The sequence below is a fragment of the Solea senegalensis genome, linkage group LG7, assembly GCF_019176455.1.
Source record: "Solea senegalensis isolate Sse05_10M linkage group LG7, IFAPA_SoseM_1, whole genome shotgun sequence".
NCBI lineage: Eukaryota > Metazoa > Chordata > Actinopteri > Pleuronectiformes > Soleidae > Solea > Solea senegalensis.
In genome coordinates, this window is record NC_058027.1 from 11,647,615 (window position 1) to 11,667,968 (window position 20,354).

General features: G+C 38.5%; 1 protein-coding gene across 2 annotated transcripts in view; it reads right to left on the bottom strand.

Annotated features, from left to right (window-relative positions):
- The window catches only part of itga11a (integrin, alpha 11a), a 61,909-nt gene that overhangs the window by 6,696 nt on the left and 34,859 nt on the right, over positions 1-20,354 (bottom strand). For both annotated transcript variants that reach the window (XM_044029515.1, XM_044029514.1), the window contains exons 3-21: positions 19,162-19,274; positions 18,580-18,671; positions 18,228-18,342; positions 18,000-18,127; positions 17,215-17,363; positions 16,978-17,122; positions 16,358-16,523; positions 15,854-15,924; positions 12,462-12,606; positions 11,528-11,676; positions 9,962-10,105; positions 7,086-7,289; positions 6,216-6,346; positions 5,954-6,120; positions 4,327-4,466; positions 3,838-3,948; positions 3,651-3,736; positions 3,012-3,222; positions 2,745-2,843 (exon numbers count right to left, since the gene is read on the bottom strand). In XM_044029515.1, coding sequence (XP_043885450.1) covers positions 2,745-2,843; positions 3,012-3,222; positions 3,651-3,736; positions 3,838-3,948; positions 4,327-4,466; positions 5,954-6,120; positions 6,216-6,346; positions 7,086-7,289; positions 9,962-10,105; positions 11,528-11,676; positions 12,462-12,606; positions 15,854-15,924; positions 16,358-16,523; positions 16,978-17,122; positions 17,215-17,363; positions 18,000-18,127; positions 18,228-18,342; positions 18,580-18,671; positions 19,162-19,274 — 2,566 coding nt within the window. The remainder of the gene's footprint in view (positions 1-2,744; positions 2,844-3,011; positions 3,223-3,650; positions 3,737-3,837; positions 3,949-4,326; positions 4,467-5,953; positions 6,121-6,215; positions 6,347-7,085; positions 7,290-9,961; positions 10,106-11,527; positions 11,677-12,461; positions 12,607-15,853; positions 15,925-16,357; positions 16,524-16,977; positions 17,123-17,214; positions 17,364-17,999; positions 18,128-18,227; positions 18,343-18,579; positions 18,672-19,161; positions 19,275-20,354) is intronic.

Sequence of the window (20,354 nt, forward strand, 5' to 3'; positions counted from 1 at the left end):
GATGGCTACACATGTGTGTTTAAGTGGTATGAGCTTGAAGGGTGTTATTGTCTGTGGCAGGAGGATTTTCATGTGGTAGAATAGCTGAACATGACCGACAGCTCCTTTTCCTCCTCTGGGTTCACGTAGTCTGCCCACATCATTCACTGTTAGTTACCAAACAATTAAATGCAATAGTGTTCCATATCACTGCTTACATCGTCAAGAAAAACCTCAATTTACTGCTGCAGTGGTAATGTTTGCAGGGCATCGAACGCAACTGGAAAATTCAAAACTAGAGTGCTAACTGGATATTTAAAAAAAACAAAAACTTTCAACTTTCCTTCAGCTAAACAGTGGTTTGGACTGGTTTGCCACTGGCACCGACGAATGATCAGTCTTGTTCAACTCTCTGCCACATTTTTAAAAGGCTCTCAACCAGAGCAGATCAGGCTTGTGGCTCTGGATGCTGTTCAGGCTGAATGAATGGGTATGAATCACCCAGTGAGTTTTAAAGAGTGACCAGAATGATGCAGAGAAATGGTGATATTTTTGTTGCCAAGGAGATGGCTATTGTTTGTGATAATGATGAGGTCTTGAACTCCTTCAACCATCTTCATTACCTCATATTTGTCAGCTGAGTTTTGCATCAAAAGACAGACGGATACTGGTCAGACATCAGCGCAAAAGACCGATGACGTATAATCCACTCGGTCTTAACTGCACGGCTTGATGTACGATCAGTGTCATCCCTATCGAAGTTTCGTCAAACATCACCCTCTTAAAAATACAATTTGAGGCCATTGCTGTGAAGTACACTGGAAAGGGCAGAGTCTCATAAATATTGTTGACATTACAAGCCTGTGGAAAAGCTTGGAGACAGCAGAATCAGCAACAGATGAGAGAAAACCCATGTCATTGCCTCTCACTCCGTCTCACCTGGTGCACAGGGTTAAAGTGGTAAAAAAGTATTTTTAATTACTAAGAACAACATTTCTTCTGTCCTATATAGCCTGTGTACTCTATCTGTATCTTTTTAATAATATAATAACCACATACCAAACCACTTTTAGACAACTGTATGAGTGATGATAACTGGACTCAGATACAGTATGTTATGGCATATGTCCCAGAAATTCTCCAAACTCTATACTATAGGTTTTAAGTTACAAAAATATGTTTTCCTGCCAGTGGCGGTGTGTCCTCTTTCTTTTTTCTTCCCAACACAAAACGTGCTGGCCACAAGAACTAATAAAATATCAGATCACAGTCGCTCTTATCAGTGATATGACGTAAGTGGCTTTGGACCTTTGGGCACATGCGATCATTTATGGTCAAATATCACATGAACCAAGTTTGACCAAGTTTCAGTTGTTGACAAAGACTATGAGATATAGTTAAAATATTTGGGGAGAAAAGCCTATAAGTAAAGCAAGGACTCACTGACATAATATAAAAAACCACAGTTTACACTTTTCAGTGTTTACTGTGCATTACAATCTGCACTTTTATTATTACTCTCCAATTTCATTTAAAAACTGCTGTATATTCAATCTGCCATGTTTAAAATCTCTCATTTTCTTTTGCCCACTGCAAAAGCACTTGGTTTCTGCCTCTTTTCTGGTTACAGTCTGAATCGTCATCAAATGCGTAGCTTGTATTAATCCCTTAAATTGGGATGCTGGGCCAAGGAGGCACGGAACTCAAGCTGTCAAGCTGAGGAAAATAAGATAATCTACTCAGGGCTCTCAAAAGCCTGACGTGGATCACATTAAATACTTCAAAAAAAAAACCTTACAATTCATCATTTTTGTAATTTCATCATTTTTCATCTTTCCAAGAACGTCCTACACAATTTGGTAGTAATGACAAGAGAAATGGAAAAAGTGCTAGTTTCATTTGGAAAGTGAAAAATGCCCCATAAAGCGATGCCAATGCTAACCAGACCTTCTGAGAAAGAAAAATAAATAAATAAACCTTGATTTAACTTTTGGGAATAGCTGCCAGGAAATAAGGTGGAAAATGGACCCACAAAATACAGCATTGCCACAAAATGTATGAATAATATTTGCAGATAAAATCTCTCTCATGGACGCGTGCATCATTCATGACTTTACAGCATGTGACTGGTCTGATTATGATTATAAATAATGTTAAATAGATAAAAGTATTTTTATTTGAATTTACACATTTTTGACTGTAGCAGAAGTCTGGAGTTAATGTGCAGCTGTATTTAGATAAACAGGTATCATTGATACCTGTGAATACCTATGAATGGGCAGGCAGGAGAATCCAGCTGCTAAATGGTTCTTCCACATTATGTTATTTCAGTTGTTTCCTCCTCACATTTGCAACTGGGAATAAGTTAAATACAAGAGGATATACGTATGAAGTGGCACTCCTAACTTTGATGTCAGGCGACAGAAAGAAGGGATCTCACAAACCAGTTTCGGGCTTCTGTGATCTAATATAGTCCACATTTGTGTTTTTTCACCCCCTGTCAGTTTGTTCTGACGTGGCTGCACATAATATAGCCATCTGAAGTGAAAGCATCTCATCTGATTTTTATCTTATGTTTCAATGAAACTCTGATATAAATTTTAAGTTTTTGTGGTTGGAAAGACTAATTTTTACATCAGTTTCCCACTTAGTCAGACTAAATCTTGAAATCCTGGAAAATCTGTGAAAGCTTTCATATAAATGAAGAAAAATGTCCGTTGTTAAATATCTAATAACAGATGAATAATTCAGAGTGGGTATCTCACCTGAGATTTGGCCCTCATGAATGGAGCACTGACATTACAGATCTTCTGATTCCGCAGTTTGTCCTCAATAAAACACTCAATCTTGATGTCGGAGTTGTCCTGGATCAGAAATAAGAACAGTTTAGTTTTTATTATGGAACAATACATTAAAATAATCATCTTATATGCTGGTTGAATCCATTGTGATAGTAAAACAAGACTCTTCAAAGTTTTACACAGTATTAAGACAGCACATGAGTAGTTTATGGTGATCATACTCAATGGTACCTTGACTATCAGGCTGGAGAAGCGTAGGTTGGGTGAGTAGGTGATATTAAGTCGAGCATTATAGGCATTTTCTCCTTTGTTCTCCAGTCGGACATCGACCACCATCCTCCTCCTGTTTCCCTCTATCACCCGCAGACTCCCCTCTGACTCTTGTTGATTTAAATGGTGGCAGAAAGCCCCACGCGTCTGTACAGGCTGAGCACAGAACTGACTGGGAGGCAGGGAGGAAGGAGGAGAAAGCAAAGTGAAATACAACATTGAAGAGCATCACAGAGACAATGTTTATGAGCTCTGTGTACACCCCAATGGTACATTTTTATATCCTAATAATTCAGTTTCATGATGCTAATCTGAATAAACAGCACAGTGTGTTTAAAATATTATGACATAATTCCTCCTCATCAGACATTATTTTTCAGTATAATGGTTTTATGTAGTGTCTATCGTCTTATGGGATACAGAGAAAATAGTAAGTAATTTCTGACTTCTTCATGACATCACTTATCACATGACGGTGAATAATGTCCGAATCAATGTACCGTAACCTTGAAATTGCCTTTTTTGTGGAGACACTGTGGAAAGTATGTTTTACAACCATACTAAATCAAGTATATCTGTGTTTGGCGTGTGTGCACCTACTTTCTCGTCATCAGGTCGGTCATACTCTGCAAAGCAAGGTCTGGTTTGCAGCGGTCATCCTCATCACAACCGTTCCAGAAGGGCAGCTAACCAAAGAGAGAAGCTTCTGTATGTCAAATAAACTAATCCCATGCTTTACATTTCATTTCTGAATCACATGAGGATATTCTGTCAGATTCTCTCTCACCTCAGTCCTCACCACAGTTGGCCAGCTGTCATCTAGAACTGGTCCTTGGTCGGGATCTCGCAGTCCCACTTGAACAGCAAACACTATGGGCCTTGCATAATCTGTGGTCTCCTAAGACAAGACATAACTCTCAAACATTAGCACATGGATTTAGTCTATCATGGTACTTGGAACTATGGCAGTGAATTATTCTATTTTGTTTTGATTCACACAAGCTCAGAAATAATGATCATATTCTCATTTTGAATGGCCTTGACCAATGCCTGATTAATAATCATATTGTAAGACCGATTCTTACAGATTTTCTTTTAATACAATCTAGAAAACATGTCAAACAGCTTTTTAAACTTCATATAAAGGCTCCATACTATTAAAGATACAATAACCATTGAGCAAGAGAGCAAAATATATATTGTCAAGCCAGCTCTCATTCCAGTTACCAGTGTTTTTTGAAAGCACTGCTTGCACTCTTGTATATGATTCCCTCACCATGACATGGAAGTAGATGTGCTCGCAGGTCTCCTCTCCGGGAAGGAGGGTCAGGTTTTGAGGCTGCATTTTGTTCAGGTTGTCCAGTATGGCACGAGGATTGAAACGTCTCTCCGCAATCGAGACATTATATTTGATTCCTAGTGGGTTATAGGAACAGTTAATACATTACAATTGAAACCAAAAACTATCCTTTTTATTTGTGTCAAAAGGTTTAAGATAAATGGGCCTCTGCCTTAGGTTAGTGTCACTAAACATCAGCATATGCCTGACTCAAAGCATGACTCAAAGCCACACTATTTTAAATTATTGCATTTTGTTTTAATGGAATAAGAAATAAAATCCATTGAGGTTAAACCTGTGACTGTGTTTCCTGTAACTTCAAGCAGAGAATTGGGCAGCTGAAAGTACATGTTACATTTATCATTTAATATACAAAGGTTTTGTTCTTATTATGAGGGAGAAGAGATTTCCTATGTGGAAACTGATGACTTTATGGTGCTACACAGTAACACCTGTCATCAGATTTCCTCAAAACTTACGAAGGACTTCTGAAAAGTAATTTCTTAGTCCTTCTTCAAAGACACAACACGCACATATTGTAAACAGATATTTTATATCCATGAGATTTATGTGAATGACACAAAAAGAAAGAAAAATTCAATTTTATGCAACAGCAAATTCACAAACACCACAACATCTGTTGCACGTTACTAACCACACAAGGGCAAGCAAATTAAATAAATGTGTTCCACTGTACACAACCAGGGTAGAAAAGATGACTCCCTCTCTTTGTCCTCAACAGTGTTTTGGCACATCTGGTAGATTTGCTAAAAATGTCAGGGGGTCGAGAGGTTAACTCAGAACACACTCCCCCCACACCTTTGCTTTCTCTCCCCCCAGAAACTGGACACTGACATGATATCTCTTTTACCAAATCATGAGCAGAGAAAGCTCCCATTCATTTGCAGGATGGCCACCTGTGGGTCTGACCTGTAGGTCTAAACTCTATGTGAGCAAACAATGGAGGAACCAATAACAAGAAAGATAAAGCTGTAAATGCACGTACACAAGAAACATTTGACTTCAGCAGTGTGGTTTAGACATACTAGCCAGACTTCGGCAGAGAAACAGCATTGAGATCAGATCTTCTAGTAAAGATGCATTTTGCTTTGGCGCCACTCTGAATGAAAGCCTCTATAATAGTTTTCACAGGGAAACACATGCTGAACAGTCCGTTCTATCCACAGCATGAAGGATTTATATTCAGAGGGTTGTTTTATATTCAGAATCATCATTCAACCTGTCATGTACAAATGTCCAAACAACAAAAGCCAAAATACTTTATATCATAAATATAAAAATCCAAAATATAAATTTCTCTGAAGAATCTCAAGAATATCAATTGATAAAAGGTCTGTTAACGGTTTGACAGTTTCGAGAGGCTTTTTCTCCAATCAGCTATGCTTTACATTTAAGAAACACATATTTATTCCTTTAAGACTCTGCATATGCTGAAAAATAAATAAAAGTCTGTGATGATTAGGGGCTTTTCACCAAGCAAAGACAAGGAAGAACTATAGGAAACATATGCTTCCACAGTGTGTGTATTATTTTGCTGGCTTACCAATTTCCTGTGTGGGAAGGATGGCTGTCCTGGCAGTGATGTTGAAACATACAATGGCTGACATACAGGTCACGTCTTTGCCACCTCTCTGACAGTCCTTCACAAAGATGTTGACCTTACTGGGCTCAAACCTGACAGTGGCGTATATCCGGACAACACTCTGTGACCTGTGAGGGCATGGAAGTATCACAGAAGCTACACCATTACCTGTGAGACTCTCAGGACACTCGTGAATCTTAACATTATTTTTTTTAATACTAACCAGAGGAGAACTGCTGCACCAAGGGAACCTACTGCCAGGTCCACCAATCTGTCATCGTTCATGTCCATTGTACCATGGATACTACGCCCAAAATACTGCAGGCCAGGAGACAAATCTGCTGCTGCAATCCTCTGTTGAACAAGCAATAGAATAAAAAGGACCATCACAAAACCACAAATTATAATGTAATGACTAAAGTCATTGTTAGAGCAGCCAGTTAAAACATGTAGGTTTTTCAAATTCAAAGCCAAACAAGTAAACTATTAGTAGTGTTTTAGTATTTTCATGCTGTTTAATGTATTGTTATTATCTCAGTGGCATTAAAGGCTTGTTTATCTTTCCACTGCCAACAAAGGACAACACTGTTTGTTTCGAATACAAACCATAGAAAAATGTCCTTCTCCAGGGTTTCCATTGTTTGGTTTTGCAAGTTTGTTGGCTGCAAATATGCGTATATTTCATTCGAAATTACCAACCCTTCTCTGAAGTAGACTGAAGCAGCTACTGTGCTTCACTGTGTTTCTGTGTCATTTTCAGTCACATGATAACCACACCCACCTGCATTCTCACGAGCCTTTACTCTACGTGACAGCTCCCTTCCTCCCAGTCCACTGTAAATCCTAGATTATGCTCTTAGGCCTTTTGGTTCACCACTTGTTTGCTTTATTCACTGTTGTGTCTATACTCATGACTACCCGTTTCTTTAGTGACCCTCAGCCTTCTTGAGTCAGAATGACTGACCTCTGCATTATTTCTCAACCTCACATATCTGGATACAAAAGTTGGTAAATATAAAACCTCCTGTACTCTTTTGAGAAAGGCAAAAATGTCTACACTTCATTTTCACTGCACTGTTTTCACACCTCGTACCTGTTTGTATTTGCGAATTATTCTGTTGTGCTGGCAAAAGAAAACATAAATGGCTCCTTTGTGGTCGTCCTCCAGTGGTGCTCCCACGATCAGGTCGTTGAAGCCATCACCATTGAGATCAGGGACAGGCGCAAGTGACGAACCAAACCGGGCATTCTGGCCACCGTTATGGATTTCCAGTGCCCCTTCAGGGATGAAACGATTCTGAGGGATGAAGGGAAACACAAACACACCTGGGTCATCTTATTTATGAAAACATGCTTATAGATGGATTAGATACAAGTGACATCATTCTTATCTTGCTGTCAACAAAATTAACTTAAAAATCCAACTTCAAACATGAAAGAAGTTTACCCTTACAGTTTATACATTGGACAAAAGCATTTATAAATAAATAATGTCTTTTTAATGATCATAAATAGACCTTAACCTTTTTGGCAACAAAAACATTTTGAGCCACAGCAAAAGATAAAGAAAGCCTCTGATCTTTTTCCAAAGTTTGATTCTGCTGCCAGATATCATTATGTCCATATGTTCCGAGAGCATTCACCACTACCTGAGCCAAGTTCAGTGCATCAACACTGCCCCATGCACACAACTCATCACATTCTGAAAAAAAAAAGGATTAGTAATTACAGACAATAGGAATGTCTGGAAAATTCACTGTCAAACATCAAACAGATCACGTCCTACTTGGTTTGTTGTTCCACTTATCTCAAAATCATCTTTGGTCAACTCATTCTGTTTTATTTTATATTAGAAAAATGAAACAAAGTACCTGCAGTAAAATAGGATACAGTTTGAATCAGTTTTCGTGTCTGTATTTTGCTCATAATCTTTTAATTCCACCCTCTGAGCTCAACTATTTTAGACATCTGGCAACAAACACTGAGGAATTTTACCTTGAGGTCACAGAAGGACTAAGGAAGCCATATAGCTTTGGCATATCTGTTGTTCTATTCTTAGATAGTGTTAAGTAAGGTGGAACTACCAACTGGAAATGAAAAACAAAGCATTCTGACAAAAAGGAGGCCAAGTATTTGAGGCCACCAGCAGTCTGGCATATCATTGGTCCACTTGGAATCCGAGTTCATAATATAATTTAGGATCAGGCAAAACATGAGATCACTTGTTTTTTCAGTTGAATAAATGGGAAGGGAGCTGATTTAGGGGGGTAGCTTTTACTTCTCAGCTACTTTATGTGTACATGTGTGGCAAAGTGGGAGATTGATAGAGAAATGGGGAATAATACATTCAGCACTGTTAAAATTGGAAACATATGGTTTGTGAGGAGGTCATGAAGGGTCATAACAGCTCCCCACTGTGTTTGACAAAAAGTAAATTTTATTTTTGACCAGCTGCTAGACTTAAAGCAGCTTTAAAGCTGTCATTTTAATCACTTAAATTTAAGTGAGAGTCCTTACAACAGAGGCAGATGAAAAGAGCTGACTGCAGCAGAATGTTTTTTTTTAAAACTATAACTGAGGTCACAGCAGTGCAAAAACAATTACATGGGATGGAAAACAAAATAATGAGCTAAAACCATTGACCATGGATAAAAAATGTACATAGTCTTCCGGTTTCCTCCTAAAGCCAACCAGGAAACAAGAATATACTGAATTGTTGGTTGTAAAAAGACCTCCTTTTCAAATGAAGTTTATGAGCAGTTGCGCCTATTTCTCTCTTGATTTATAATGTCAGTAAACATTTTCCAGAAAAGTTAATGATCTCTATCACTAGTATCAGGTCTTCTTCAATAGACCATGATGTCAGTTTTCTAAATTGTGTTCCCATTTAAAGGGAAATAAAGTGATTGACAGCTAGTGTTATCCAGTAGGAGCCTAATTGCAGGTGGTGCCTCTGAACCTCCATTTGTAAAACATTAACATTCTGGAGGCTTCAGAAAAGGGAGTTCATATTCTGAAGGATGATGTTATGCCTGTTGCTGCTTAGTTAAATGACAATGAAAGGGCAATATGACTTGGGTGATAATTATTTGGGACTTTGTGATTATAAACAACACCTTCCACTCCAAGAATTTATGTAAAATGTTATTGTTATAACAACTGATTAAAGTCACTTTAAAATGCAGAGGTGTCATAGATATCCCTCTATGACTGCAGAGATTTCTAAAGGTGCTAAATTGCTGCCTTGAAGCAGACATTGAAATGTGCTGAGATGCTGAATCACCATTTCTTAAGACATGTGGCAATGCTGGGTAAAAATGATTTGTGCAGCTTTAAAGTCTGAACCTTTCTAGAATTATATCACTGTGCAGGATCTAGAGCAACATGCAACTCAATCACATCATGACAATTAACTGATGTGGTTTCAGACACTGATTTCTTGGAATGTGTTATCAGCTGTTAGGTTTTGCCTGAAACATGTGATGTGCTTTAAATGATGCCAGATATGTAAATGTGTACATCCTCTATGGCTGTTTAGTAGATTAAATACAATTGGGCACATTGGTTTTTCCAGTGAACTAGACAGACCTGGCATACTGGGACATTTCCTTCTATTAAAGAAACTCTTTTTTTCTTTTTCAAAGAGTGGAATAGTTTCCTGTTGAGTTCACTCCACACATCTAATAAAGTCAGTACCATGGCCTGACAAAGTTTCCTCATTTGATCTGTACAAGGTCATGTGTCAAATGTCTGCCTGCAGTGTGTCTGTGTATTAAATGTGGAGCTGGAATGCAGCAGAGACTGGCACAGTGTGTGTTACCAGACACTTCTGGTGAGGTGTGTTAGAAATTATTGGGAAAGTCTGGAGTTTGAACAGGTGTTGACCCAGTTCTGTGTAGTGGGGTAGGTTGGTCCTAAGTTGATTAGACCTATATGTGGCCAGCATCTGTGTATCCTGTTTATACATACCAGCTCTGTCACTCTGTAGATGTAGACCTTTCCTTTCTCCATGCCTGAACTGAAGAACATCGGTGCTGCCACTAAAAGGTTGTCAGTTATACCATCTCCATCAATATCCACAGGTGCAATTTCACTGCCATAATAGGAGCCAATCTGAAACATATAAATGAGATATACTGTATAGTCATGCCACACAAATATCTTTATATTTCTCTTCTGTGATTATAAAAGACAATGTGCATCACTCGTTACACCACTGCATTAATAAACATGCCATCCTGTTTAGTTTTGATAATTTGCTGATGATCCTCTATGACTTTTAAGATTTAAAACCAAAAGCAAATGGCTCACTGTCTTGAATCACAGCAAGAGGCCAAAGTCCTGGTGCTTTTGCAGATGCTACGATGGTAAATAATTTTACAGAGAAAACTGGATTAGTTGGAGAAGAGGATGGAAAATCATCTACTGGTTTTTCAGATTAGAAACATTAGAAACATCTGTCTATACAAAGCTCCTCTCTCTGCGGTAAGATAAAAAAAAGTTTTCTTCAGAAACATCTGCTGTTCTGGATGAGCTGTTGTTGACAAGGTACCATGTCAACTGCAGTAGTATCACTTTAGAAGAGTTACCAGATATAAAGAGAAATAAACTCACATGTCCTCACAGGTTACTGAAGGTTAAGGATGATGTGAATATTTTGGGAATAGATCAAGATGATCTGCTGTACAGTATCAAATGTTTGATCTTACGACGAGTGCCGTGTTAATGCAGCGTCTTCCAAATAAAAATATTTTTGATTTCTGGCTTTGTTGAGGTAAAAATACAGCACATTATGATCACTGTATGACACCAGGTTGCTGCAGTACTAAACTTTTCACCAATATGCCAGGTCATCATTTATTTTTGCTTTAGAAATGTGTTTGCCATCCTCTCCGCCTTTATGTTTATGTCTTCCTAAATATGATCCAGTTTTTGCCTAATGCTTCGAATCACCTGCCCTGCTGTGCCTGCTAAACTCAGCCTCTACTGCCACACACAAGACTTTGGACACCCACCCTCCTTTTTGTCAGCACATTCTCTAAAATGTACTTGTCCTCATGGAGACTGAACTGTTTGGAAATTCTCACATGAACTTGAGACTCCTGAATCCATTCACTGTGTTGATTCACTCATTCCCTATTTTTTATATTAAATCTTGAAAAAAAAACCTGTTTTCTCTCAGCTCCTGTGTCCTGTCTGTCTGTTAAGTCCAACCCTTAACTCAAAACAGCTGTCTTACTGCTGTCAAATCTATTGAGTTGCTTTTATTTATTATTTTAATGTAAAAGAGTTAAGTAAATTTAAAACCAACACACAGATCTATCTTTGAGGTGGGATGACACTGTGGCAGACAGCAATGCATGTTGTCATTGGAACAGTAAAATAATGCCTAGCATTAGTTAAGACTCTTATAACTAAGATGTTCTTCATCAGGTCCAGTGCAAGCAGTTTCACAACTGTTTTATTAGGTTCTTCTAAAAGCATGCTGTTGCTCAACCTTTTCTCAGGTCTGGTAAGTGCTGCATACATCTGTACCTGATGGCCTTTGAGGGAGAGCAGGATGGTCAGGTTGCCAGAGTTCTTTAGAGTGAAGATGATGACTTTGCCAGTGTGGTTAAATCGTGGAGCTCCTGCTACGAGTAGACGACCATTTTTGGCCGACACCACAGAGGTCACAGTATAACCTGGTAACATAAAACGTGTTAGTTCTGCCTCTACTTCCAGACAAAAGAACCCTGATGTAGAGTCAGCAATTTATCATTCCCACTTTTGCCAAGGAATTAATGATGATCTTGTTTACTTGTGATGTAAGTATAAAATGTATTAATTGATAGTCAAGTTGTAATAAAAATCCCAGACACTCGGCTTTAGTGCAGTTATTTGAGTGAGTTTAGAGTGATATATCTGATCTTTTATGTTTGAATTCCGTAGGAGTGATCTCAAGGGGAAACTGTAAAATGTGGTAATTCGAGAAGTTAAAACTCAATGAGCTGCAGTCAGTTAGTTAGAAGTGATTGTCACGGTTTCTCATATTTCGTCTTCTATTTCATCTTTTTTGCCTTTTCCTATACCAAACATTCCGCTTACTCTCCATCTACTTTTCCACCTTCATGTCTCGTTTTCATACTTCATACCTCTTTTTCCCAGCTTTAACTTTCACCTCATATTACTATTGAGTCTAGAATAGCTTCCATTGGCAGCCTGATGGATAAGCTCTCACACAAACTGCTGATGGTAAAAGCAGAGGTTTGCGCAAGTGGAGTGAGATGACATGGATATGATGTGAATCACTGCAGCAATGGGTACACTGAAAAGAGATACAGATGGTTTGCAGCCTGTGCAGTTAGTGCTAAACCACAGGTCTTCTTTCAGGGAAACCATACATCCCTCCACCAAAAAGGAGGATGAACCCCAAAAGTAACAGGTGGATTAGAGGGTATTCTACCTTAACTTTTTAGTTGTTACTCACCCAAGTAGGCACCATGGTTTTTAAGTTCTTCAGGGAATTCCTCTGTGTAGGAGGACTTAGGGGGGACCACCTTCCCCTGTCGAGTTTCTTTCAGCACCGCTCCATTCCAATCATAAGCCCCAACAGCACCCACCAGAATCCCATCCTGTAGGTGAGAAGCAGTGTTGGTACATTTTAATATGAATTAACCCAAAGTGGAAGCAATATCTCTTCTGTTTACAGTCATCTTTTAATTTACTGGGCTCCTTTGGTCACAGAAGGCTTTTGTTTTTGGAAGCTTGGTTGAATACCAGATGCTTCTATATTTTCTTCTGTAATTTTTGTTTGTGTAGTCATGCACAAAATCTAGGTAGAGGTTTCACAGCAACGGCACATATATTCACTGTGATGTGAATGATGCTACAGTACAGACATATTTACAGTAGGTTTTTAGAGGTCAGGCGTCCATGCTATCTCTTGGACCATCTGTAATGGAGATTATAAGGCATCAAGATTTACAGTATAAGAGTGAACAGCTTCCAGGCTGTTTTTACTGAGTAAAAATGAACAAATGACATCTCCCTAGTCCAAACCACTATTTCATGACAAATCAAGCAAGGTTTATTTAACTCTTAAATATAGCAGCAAAGTTATTCTCATGAAAATACATGATAAAAACACATATAGAATAGAAAAAATACAATAAAACATAAGATAGACAGATAAGAATCAGTTAAGTGCTATTAACTGGGAAAGTGTCACTCCCTGTGCTGCTGAATATTAAAAGCCTTTCTAAATAAATATGTTTTAAGTTTACTTTCAAAAACTCCCAGTCCAGTAAATCAAATCAGGGGGTAACCTGTTCTAGACTGTTTGTATCTTGACCTGGGGACATCCAATAGCCGCTGAACAGATGAGAGTAACACCCTTTTCAATGTTAAAATCCCTGCCAAATTTGACAGAGCAAGGTCATCAAACTGTTTATCAAATTTCACACTGCTATCAAAAATCAAATAATGTGCTTCCTTATTAGAGCCCCTAAAGGTAGCATGTATAATGAAAAAACAATAGGGCCAAGAATAGAAACCTGTGGCACTCCACAGGAGAGAGGAGTGTGAGATAAGAGGTTGCCAATCATAACAAGTGCAGTGCTGTGAATACTTTCATATGTTTCAGTCAAGAAATAAAGACTTAATAGTCATCTGTATCAAATGCTGCTGTGAAGTCCAATAGAACCCACATAGCAGGGTTCCTGGCATCTGCACATAAGGCAATGCCAAATGTTCTGTATTATCATGCTCTTTTCTAGACTTGATGACCACTCAACTGCTTTACCCTACAGTTTTGCCATTCACCCACTCACATCCATTCATTCACATATTCATACAGCACATCTTTTGTACCCATTCACATGCTACCGGCACAGCCATCACTGGGTTAAGTGTCTTGCCCAGGGACACATCAGTATGTAAACTAGCAGAGCCGGGAATCAAACCATTGACCTTTGGGTTGAAAGACAACTTGCTATCTCTGTCAACTAATTTAATATCCAACATTTCTATTGTCAAAGGAAAATTAAAATGAGTGGTCCCTGTTCCATGTTGCTAAAATTGTACAGTGGATACATTCAGCTTAGCAAATATAGACATATAGACAATATAGATCAAAATAGTCAACCTATAGCCACAATAAACTTCCCAGTGGAACTCAAAGGGATCCAACCCTCAGTTTTGTGTCAATGACAGAGAGAAACCTGAAGTCTGATATATTGTTGTACTGTATTTAAATACAAGATATTATCTTCTGTACTGAATGTTTAAAAATACCAAATACTTATATTACTCATGACAAACCAACAGCTGCTTTTATCAATGATCACAAAACTACAATACATTTGAACCTTCACTCAAAATAAACAATATACAAAAGCAATAAATCCCACTTTAAACCCTCTTATCAGTTCACTTTTTTTACTTGATCAGTGAGTTATTTATAAATCAGAAATTAGAAAGCACACAAACTCGTAAGTGAATTTAGTTTCAGACACATAAAGGAACAGGAAGGATTTCTTCAGTGGTCTGCCATACTGACACTATAATTACAGGGTTTCACTGCTTAATGAGCAAGTTTTTTGTCTTGCCATGCACGATATGCCAACAACACATTTTCCAGTGTTTGAGCAAAACATCTATTTCCTTCCTCAAAGATGGAATTGTGTGCTCACCAAGCTTGCACTACGTCACAGCAGTGTTATGCCGATGTGGTTATATGTTTTTGTCAAAATGGTCTCCATGGCAAATGAATGAAACCCCAAAACAGTTCAATTTTATAAACGAGTGACCTATTTCTGCTGGAGCTACTGCATATATGGGCATATGCCTTTCTTTGGTTAGTATGCGAACACTTTTTTTCCAAAATTTTATTGGCGGAGGCCAGACTTGTGGTAATTCATGAACACTCAAAATTGTATAGACAATACACTGTAGACACAAATCAAGTCCAACAACTAATGCTTATTCTTTAAATTAAATACAAGAATCAGTTTTGCAAATTCTTTGCCTTGCAAATCCTGACTCATTTAAAAAAGCAAACAGCATACAGTGGATGCAGATGCATGAAGCATCTGGATAGTATATGACATAAGCAGCCATCAGATTTGGCACACATTGCATTCAACCATCTGGGTTTTAGGACTGTTTTCCACTTTTACCCCTTACATTCTTTCCAATAATCTTATCCTACTTTCAACATGCAGGTTGGTGTTGTCGAGCATCTCTGGAATCTGACCTTGTGGACTGAATTTCCAACCAATTCTGCCACCGAACTTAATATTATACTTCATATTTATTTTTCATCATAAATGAGGGACATTTCTCCCTCAGTAAATCACACTGTGAAGGAGAATTGGAAGAATTCAAAAGCAGCAGCATCAAAGGACAGTTAAGAGCCAGAATGAGAGGAATGTAATCAATTAAACTGGTATGAAGAACACGTACAAAATAACCGTGTCTTAACTTCCTTCTACAGCTGTGTTGCCCTAAACCAGCACACCTGCAACTACAGTATATGGTCCGAGGTACAATCCCAAATAGTAAGCAAGCAAAGAGAAAAACAATGTTTCTGAAGTAAGACTGTCTCAACTTTGTCTCAGCTACTCTCTAAATACGTTTCCCTGGAGAACAAGTAGTGTCTTATTTCCCATCACTGCATGGCTGAAGTGGAAAGTGGCCTCTCTCCCCTGTCAGAGGCTCCTAAATCAGTATTACCTAAACCTCTGGGGCCACACAGCAGAACCCTCAGGGGGGACGGGAGAGTGATGAATGGCAAGTTGTGGGGAGCAGTTATGATGCACCAGAAATTGAGACAATGTGTGTTGTTGTATGGGGTGATGTGGTAGCAATAGTCAGACTCACCTCAACGTTGTGTGCGGAAAATCCAGCCTGAGACATCTGGAGGCCAAACGCTGTCCCATTCTTGCTGGTCCCTGTGTAAACAAATCAGTCTTACAGATCAGAACTACTATAGCAGCAGCAGCGGTTGAGAAACTTCATCTTCCAACCACACTTTTTATTCTTAGAAAATGGCATTGAAATCTGTCTGTGAAGGTTTTTTAATATTTTAATTATTATCACAATTTAGCCTCTGCAATATCAAACATGTACTAAAACGTCCATTCCAATATCCAGTGATATTCGTAAAATATTTATTTTTAAACATCCAGCAGTTCAAACTTTAAATGTATTCTGTATCAAATATATATATATATATAAAAACAAGTACTCATATCTGAGAGGCTGGTATTTTTCTGTCAAGCAACTCATTGAATAGTCAACTTGATCAGGATGTTGGTAAAGTTAACTTTCCATGAAAAAAGGGCATTTTTAAACAGTTAAGTTGCAATTAATTTCTTGCAAAACCTTCTAAACTGAAGATCCGTTCTCCAAGAGCGTCCACAATATCCTTCAGCGCTGCCTCGTCAGTCACATTAAAGAAATGCTTATCATCTGGGTCACTGGCGATGTACTTGATTTCATTGAGGAAGGCCTCGGGATTAATTCCTCTACGGTTGTAATAGCCGAGGACCTATGATGACACAAATAAACTGACATTTCAATCATGGAGCATTTGAGTGTCAACCAAGTCATTTAATGTGGCACATTTTAGTAGCTATGGTTAACATTTTAGAGTTTTGACTTTCCACACCAGTGCCACTTGGTTTTTGACCAAACAACTTAGGAGTATTTGCTCAGATGTCTAAAGCCAGTTTAGCCACTGGATGGAAATGAATGATTCACTGTGCCAGCACAAACCAAAAACCCATGAGATATCATTTACACCTTTAACTGAGCTTATACTTGGTTCTCTCTGAGAGCGCTTGAGTGTTCTTGGCTCTGTTGTTAACTTAGCTCTTAAGACTCAGGTCACCGCAATAATGTTTATGGTGTTCTAATGCTGCACAGGAAATTTATTAGACATCAGAAAACCAAGTGAATACACACCATCTAATCCAGAACAGTAATAGGTCTAGCAGACTCACAGCAACGGCATATCGGGTGATGCCATCTTTCTCGCTGTCCTCAATGGCTTGCTGGAGGTCTGGGCTGTCATGTGACTCTCCGTCGGTTATCACGATCATCACCTTCTTGGCACCACGCCGCCCTCCTTGTTTGAAAGCTTGTGAGCTGTAAGGACATGTTTGTGTTGTGTGTAAGACATCGTATGATGGAGCGGTATTATAGTAGCTGCTCATTTTGTACAAATGGAAATAATCTACCGAGCTACATTGATGCCGAGAGCTGTGTTGGTCTCTTCACCACCCCGCTGGTTGATACTGCGTGCTCTTTTCACCACTTCTTCTACGGATTTGTAGTCACTTAGTTTGAATTCATGAACCACCTTCTCACCATACTGAACGACTCCGACCTGTCAAAAACACATTCAAAGAGATATATGACAGCTAAAATGAGCACATTCATCTTGCAAACTAGAGAGAATTCTGAAAGTGCTATCAGGTGCTCTAACCAACAACCACCCCTTTTTACTCAACACACTGCTTTTTCATATATATTCTGCCAACAGCATTATATCAATTTCCTTTTTTTTTGCTTTTTTAAGTGTATTGAGAGAACAGAGTGACTCAGTGTGCAGCGGTTAGCGCTGGTGCCTTCAAACCATGCTTCAACTGAGGCCTTTTTGTGTAGAGTTTGCATATTCTGTGTGTATGAGTGTGTGTGGGGGGGTTTCACAGGATATTCTGCCTTCCTCTCACAGTCCAAAGACACATGTTTATCCAGTGATATGCCACATGCAGCACAGAGCTGCAAGCCATAAGTCAATCTGTGGCCATTTCATAAGACAGTAGCCTCAGTATTTTGGAGACCTGCTCTTTCAAATGAACTACTGGACATCCCAAGTAAATTAGTATTTTAGTATTATAGCATTTATTTCCTGTTCTCAGCAACTGTCATAACTGAATAAATGTCATTCAATAAAAGAACAGATTAACCACACTAAATATGTTACCTCATTGGCATAGGTATTTCTTCCCTCCTTACACACCTGAATTTGACCTGGTCCAACATAGAACTTCTGAAGGATGTTGATGAGAAAAGCCTGCACCTCAGTCCAGGGATAGATGGAATTTGAGCCATCCAGAACAATTACTATGTCCATATAGGTCTCACATCCTGAAAAACATTTAAATATGAGACATAATAGAATCCCATGCTGTAATTATGAACAGACCGTGAATAATCTTTCATATTAAAAAGACACTTTAAATCTTACTCTGAAAAGCAGGAGCAATCGTTCTGGAGAACTTGAAGCTTGCATTTACTCTGGAGCATATGCCCGTGCTGTAGTAAGAGCTGCCGCACTCATAGGACCATAATGGCCCACATGCCTGAAACATAACAGAAAACATCTCCATAAGCAACATTACTCAGATTATTAAAAAAAATATAAGTTCATGCTCTCAGAGGACTTCCACAAGGAAGGAAGGAGGGTGTGACCACATGTAATCAAAAGTCAATCTGGCCTCTTCTCCATTTTAATACACATTTCTTAATTTCTCTTATATACAGCAACAGGCCATTAGTGTGGTATAACTCAAAAGATGACATTTTAAACTTGCTCTCACCACAAAGCTGTTGTCTGTGGGATTGGATGTGAGCGTCATTCCCAGCCTCATCTTGTCCTTGCGCTCTGATACATTGGTCAGAGATATCCTTCCTTGAAGGAAAATGAATCTCATTGAGATGATTTTGGATACACAGACTTGTATATGCAAAACATACATGCACCATTCCTCCAGAGACCAAACAGAAGTTCCCCCATCTGGGAGTTGAGTTTGTTATTGCTGTCTGGGCAGCCAAACCAGCGTCTACATCCTCAGATCCAAACGTTTACTTGACAGAACTTCATGTGCCTACATAACCAGCACAGCACATGTGCAAGCCATATGAAGAAGCATGCGGTGTGGGATGTGTGGTATTACACACATGTGGAAATATACATAAACCATTAAAAAAAATAGTAAAAAGTGGAATGATTGGTATGGTCCCCACACTTTAGTTTACCACATGCCACCATGGTGTTTCCTGACATGTGTAGAGAGAGCATGCAGACAACTAAACACCTATATATAACACACACACACACACACACACACACACACTTATGTTGCATTCATTGAAATTGAGAGATATTTGTGATACTATACCTAAGTTGAGCTTGGAGCAACCATTGCCATTGGTTCGTTTGCTCAGTGAACATTTGTAAACATCCCCCGTCTGGTAAGGGCCATTCATTTCATATGGAGCGCCAACTAATAACCTGAAAACAACCAAAATACAAAAGTTAGAATGAAAGCGACATTGATAACTTATTGTCTTTAAACACTTCAATATTGATTTTGGAGGGGGACTGACAGCTTTCTAGAGGAAATATGATTGTTCACAAAACACATGGGCTGACCAAGAAGATGTTAAACCCTTATTTGTCCTTATGAAGTATGTTCAGTTATGTCCAGCAAGAACTATTGATAAATAATTTCATCATGTCGTCTTGTCTTGCATTATCACGCGGATAACTTAAATCAGTGCCAACAACCTCACAAAGATAATGCTACCATTCTAACAGGTGAAATGGACTAAAGTGCACATTAAATAAAATTGCTGATCAACACAATCGTGTTAGGAAGGATATCTAATTGAAAAACTTTTACATTAATGAGGGTTTCTGATTTATTATCATTATAATAATAATAACTATTAAAATTAAAAAGAATCATAGACCAACATAGTATTTAGAGTTCCTCAAATAACAGTGTTGCATTGTGAACATTCTTTTCACATAACATAAAAGCCAGTCCTGCACTTGACTTAACAGTGGGTGTCTATTAAAGGTTCAGAGTGGTCTTATAAATGTCACTGGAAGATTTAGATGTCTTCAGGAGATGGAAGAATGGTGTATTCACTTCGGGACTGATTGCTCCCTTAAAGGCATTTATGTCTATAATTCAAATATATTACAGAAATTTAGACATGCTTCTATTCTTTACATGTCTTTTGTTTCAAGCATTCTATTGTCTGTCATATACTACCCCAAACTAATCACACAATGTTCAGTGTAGAGACAATGGTTTAACATGGAATTTAAACAACTGTGGTGTCCAAGTGAAAACCACAGAAGGCAGGGAGCAAATGAGCCACCCCCAGTTCAGTGATGCCCCAAAGGAAAGACACTCGACACCACTTTATTGCAAAAGCAGATTGGTTAACCTCCCGCATAGACTTTCAGGTCAAAGTCTAACAAATAAAGAAAAACAGACCTGTCATTCAAGCATTGCTCGGTCAGACTCATGGTTCCTCTAGTTTCGAGACTTATACAAACATTGTTCATTACAATTAAATC